General features: G+C 43.8%; 1 protein-coding gene across 2 annotated transcripts; it reads right to left on the bottom strand.

Moving 5' to 3' along the window:
* Positions 1 to 239: 239 nt before the first annotated feature.
* LOC148027993 (uncharacterized) lies at positions 240 to 3,367 on the bottom strand. 2 transcript variants are annotated; one of them, XM_087689680.1, is made up of 3 exons: positions 3,204 to 3,367; positions 2,902 to 2,984; positions 240 to 2,817 (listed from the first exon to the last, which is right to left on the bottom strand). In XM_087689680.1, the coding sequence occupies exon 3, from the start codon at positions 2,701 to 2,703 to the stop codon at positions 751 to 753; it is 1,953 nt and encodes a 650-aa protein (XP_087545806.1). In that variant the 5' UTR covers positions 2,704 to 2,817; positions 2,902 to 2,984; positions 3,204 to 3,367; the 3' UTR covers positions 240 to 750. The 2 variants fall into 2 exon arrangements, with proteins under 2 accessions (XP_087545806.1, XP_087545805.1); XM_087689679.1 differs by having other exon boundaries at positions 240 to 2,984.
* Positions 3,368 to 4,852: the final 1,485 nt, after the last annotated feature.

Genomic DNA, 4,852 nt, shown 5'->3' on the forward strand with positions numbered 1-4,852 from the left:
TCATCATATACTACCTGAAGGCTCAATGTCCCTGAGCTCCACAATGATGACAAGATATTGGAACCAAAATGCATACATCCAACTCACCTTATATGAGTGACTTGCCACACAATTACAACAACTGACAGTTTCCTTGAACTCAAAATTGGACATTATGCACACAAATGGGTAAAATGATGAAACAGCATAGAAAAGTTCATAAGATATCAATGTGAGACATCTGTACAAAGAAATAGCCGTGAGTAAAAGTTGTAGATACTTTTGATGTCAGTCTCAGAGTTGAATGACACTATTATCAAGAATAAAGGTCATATTGTTAGCATTTGGTAACATGTCACCGAGTATCATGCTGTAGGGCTGGCACAAAGTCCCTGTCAGGCCAAAATTATAGCACAGCCTTGGTAAAGTTAACAATGAATTGAATTTACACTTTTCGTCCTGGCAGAGTCATAGTGGATGGTTAAATCTTCTACTGCAATTTACAGTCTCCAACAGCCAGACTGCACCAAGTCATGAGTTAACCAACAGCATCAAAGATACTCCAATCAAAGCAGCTATCAAATCTCAACACCTTTTATACACTGCCATAGCTCAAATGACGCTGAGAAGAGCAGGAGATCATAATGCATCCTTAATCAACGATTGCCCCAACAATTTGTTCAAATCCTTTGAAAGGAGGCTCAAAAATGCTGCACCACTCCATACCAAGTAAAAAAACATCCTTGCCACAAAGCTTACGCTCCATTCCCATCACTTTTTTCTCATCAGTAACCCATATAGTTTACTGTACATTCTCTCCCAATATTGATCCTCCTCTGTTTGCTTTATAATCTCAGAGGTATGGCATAAACTCTTCACGCCTCGCCCCAGGTATGCAATCGATGAAGCTTCAGGAATTGCTTCAACAGCACTTTCAATCCCATCTCCAAAACTCAAGAGTCCAACACAAGCAGCAACACTTACTCCAAAGCCTAGCCACGGTCTTCCTGCTGTAATCTTTCTTTTTCTAGTCTGCATTACATTGTAAAAAGCTGTCCGAATGGCATTGAGACTGGCCCTTTGAGCTGTTCCAACCACACTATGTGCTGCACTCTTGACTTTCATGCTGCCAGTGGCAGCTTTTAAAGCAGGAGCTTTTGATAAGCTTATAACCTTACTTATTCCCAAACCTTTAGCTGATGGCACCATAACTTTCACTACAGGTGCTACAATCTTTGCCATGGCTGTAACTGCACCCCTTTTACTTTGCATCAGAACCAGTTTGACCACTGCAGGAATATTAAATGTAAGAATCTTCACAGCAGTTGACATAGGTCCCACGTGTGATAAAGATGCCACACCCAGTGCAGCAGCAGCTCCAGCACCAACAACCACAATAGGCTTATCCAGAAGCTTATTCTTCCTTCTTGTACCATTTGCATCAATCCCCACATCATCTTCAGAGATCAAGCATTCCTTTGCTAGAGCAGATACATACTCTGGTACTGGGGTCAACCAGTGCCTCCTGATACCAGCAACACTGGCAGTATCTAAAATTGCCACTACTGTGTGCGACTGCTGTGCTTGCTGCTTTAGAGCTTCAGCTAACAGAGCATAAGATTTTTCCTCCAATGAAAGGTTCTCAAAGTCTATTTCTGATGAAGCTGTTCTGTTCATTTTCAGGGGAGCAAGGGCCGCTACACTTAGGCTTACTCGCAATCCTTCAACAGCTAGCCGGAAGCACTGACTCAGAGAAAGCTCTGTAAAGTCCACATTCCTCCCTGTTTCCACATCTCTCAACAGGTTTTGTGTTGCCTTTAAAGCTATACTGATTCCAGGAAGATCATTATACACTGTATGCAAATCAACAAGCAGAGGATAAATTGGTTGAGCAAATAATGGGCATGCATAATCCATGTCAACATTAGGATCTAAGTCTTCGGGCCACTCGGGAAGATTAAGGGATAGAAATGCCATTGTCAGACTGTCTTGCAGAGTAGCAGTTAGATAATTCTGAGGATGGCCTATAGAGCTCTTTAAGTGAGACAACACTAAATTGCGCCAAGAACCTGCTAAACTCTTGGAAGCATAGTCTGTTGTAGAGTTACTTTCAATCGATCCCTCTTCTGGCTTTGATACATTTGGGACTTCCAAATAATAGAATAACGACTTTGACTCCGCTGCAGCTTTCTTGGCTGCTGTGACATGACCAGTGTATGTTGTTCCAAAAATAGCCCTCAACACTTCAGTTTCAGCCATTCTCAAGTATTTCGTGAGGGTATGACCATCATTTGAGCCATCTTGTTGAACATGCAGAGGAAATGTTGGGATCCTTCTCGATGCCTTGTTTCCATCAGAGAAGCTTTCTTTTATGACATGAAAAGGTGAAGTGGGAATGAAGCTCAGTTCTTTGGAATCTGTTGACCTTAGAAACTCTGCTTGAATCAACCCTAAAGCATCAGATCCAACTTCTGCAATGACTGATTCTGGTTTCAGACTTTTTATCAAGTCTCGGGCATCAACAGATGAACGCTCTGAGAGGAGGACAGTAGCAAGGATGTATACCACACACGATGGATTCTCAGGATGGCGGAGAGCGAAGGTGAACTGTTTGGTGGAAGGCTGTATCGGCAACTGATCAACAAGCTTGCGAGAGACAGAACAATCGCTGGACGCCTTGAAAGGCCATACGTAAGACAACAAGCAGGTTAGCCAGGAAGCCATTAACAGAACGTGTGGGCATATGAACGTCTGGAAGGAAGTCTCCGATCATTTACTTCCATTCAGATCTATCACGTGAACCTGGCTAATTATATGAACACCATTTTGTACTCATGCCTGTTAAATGGAACCAAAACACGGTTCAAACAACTTTGGCAAAGCTGACGAAGCAGGTTTAACTACACAGGCACCCCGACATACGATGTCCAATGCTGCAGGAAATGAAAGTTCATGATCCTCTGGCTTCAAGAGCATCTGCACGGACGCATCTCCTAGTCAAAAAACTGAAAAACAAAAACCAGGGATGGTCAGGAAAGAGGCTCAAATAAAACCTAACATGAAGCAGAGCACAAGCAACAAAAAACGGGGTGGCGAGAGCGCAAAAATAATTTCAATCGCTTGCCAACACGCTCTGCGATGGCAGGCATGCGGTTAGGCTATGGTGGCGAAGAAAGTCAAACGAACGGCCTTGTTAAAACTGAGTGAGGGAGGCGGATACACACCTTTGACGAATGGATGCGGCAGAAGAAAATGGAGATGGAGACGAAGGCGAAGGTGCGTAACAAGCCAAACGAGTCTGCGGCCAAAAGACAGCAGGCTATGGAGGTGCGGTGCCACTCCGCAGGACTGAAGCTTTTCCACACAATTTGCATTTGAATGTCATCTTTTTGTTCAACCAGAACTTTCCTTCTCTTTTTACCATATTTTCTTTATCTTTTTCCACGACCATATTTTCTATCGTAGGACTCTCTCCCCTCTTTTTAGGAATCGTAGGACTCTTTGACGTTAACATCTTACGTGAGAAGTTCCATTAGGTTAGAAGACATCTTATGTGAGAAGTTCCATTAGGTTAGAAGACAAGACGGCCGCTATAGCCACGGCCATCAAGACTAGCAACTAGCACTTCGATACCGATAGCTTATATGAGAGTGAAGTAGCCCTCGGCCAGAGGCGCTCGAGGAGGTGTTTGAAGCTAGGACTATAGTAATCTCTTCTCCTAGACGAGCTATCATCTCTCACATCAGCAATCTTACACAAGCTTGAGTCATGTCTCCATCAATGCTGCTTTTCTTCTTAATGCCTTCTTGTGATGATGGATGCTTCAACACAAACGTCGACTTGCACCATAGATGAAAAGATGGCAAGGCATTCATTGCAATGCTGGAGCAAAGGGAATAAGCTATCGTCACCTTGTGTGGTCGCGTCACATGATCTACATGAGTACTGCATATGATAAGCTGGAATGTGGGAATTCCAACGGACTCATGAGACGGCAAAGGTCATGGGAAGCAACTGATTAGATGCCGCATAGAAGAAACGATGACAAGGTGTTTGTTGCTAGGCTAGAGCAAAGGGAATAAGCTATCATCACCTTGTGTGGTCGTGTCACATGATTTGCATGGGTAACCGCATATGATAAGTTGGAATGTGGGAATTGCAACAGACTCATGAGATGGCAAAGGTCACGAGAAGCAACTGATTAGATGCCGCAATCATCTGGGCTTGGCCAATATTCAAAGGATCAAGAAGAATATGGGAGTAGTTGTCTACACAATCCTCTCTATGCAAATCACAATGGCTAATCAACCAATAGATGCATTGCAAGAACATCACTCTTGATTGGAGCATTCTAGTTTGGATCTACTATTTGTATTCTCAAAGCCAAACTAAACAGAAGTTTCAATGTATGGTTGCCCAAAAAAAAAGTGCTGTTCTTCGTTTCCATTACAGGGAAGAAAGGCGCAAGGACAACAAGGATGATGATGGATTACGTGGAGAAGAAGAAGCAATAGTAGCTAGTGCTCTCACAAATTAGTTGTACTGGTTGAGCTTCATCTCGCATATTGCACCAGGAGGAGGAACTACCACAACAGCTGCTGCAGACAGCGGCCAAGAAGGAGCAAGAAGAGAAGAGCAACCTCGTCTGCGTAGACAAGTCCGCGAAGCAAACATTCAACCTAGAGGATCTACTAAGGGCATCTATGAAGGTGCTCGGGAAAGGGAGCCTGGGGACTGCATACAAGGCCATGCTCGAGGATGGCCTTGTCATGGCTGTGAAAAGACTCTAGGACATCACCAACGACAAGGAGGACTATACAGCCCACATGGAGATGCTCGATGGCCTCCGGCATGAGAACCTCATCCCCCTATG

This window comes from Lygodium microphyllum, chromosome 12 (genome assembly GCF_053477565.2).
Source record: "Lygodium microphyllum isolate KBCC chromosome 12, Lygodium_microphyllum_v1.1.10, whole genome shotgun sequence".
NCBI classification, from domain to species: domain Eukaryota; kingdom Viridiplantae; phylum Streptophyta; class Polypodiopsida; order Schizaeales; family Lygodiaceae; genus Lygodium; species Lygodium microphyllum.

Coding starts and splice junctions, on each gene's coding strand:
- LOC148027993 (XM_087689680.1), bottom strand. CDS start 2,703: ATGGCTTCCTGGCTAACCTGCTTGTTGTCTTACGTATGGCCTTTCAAG.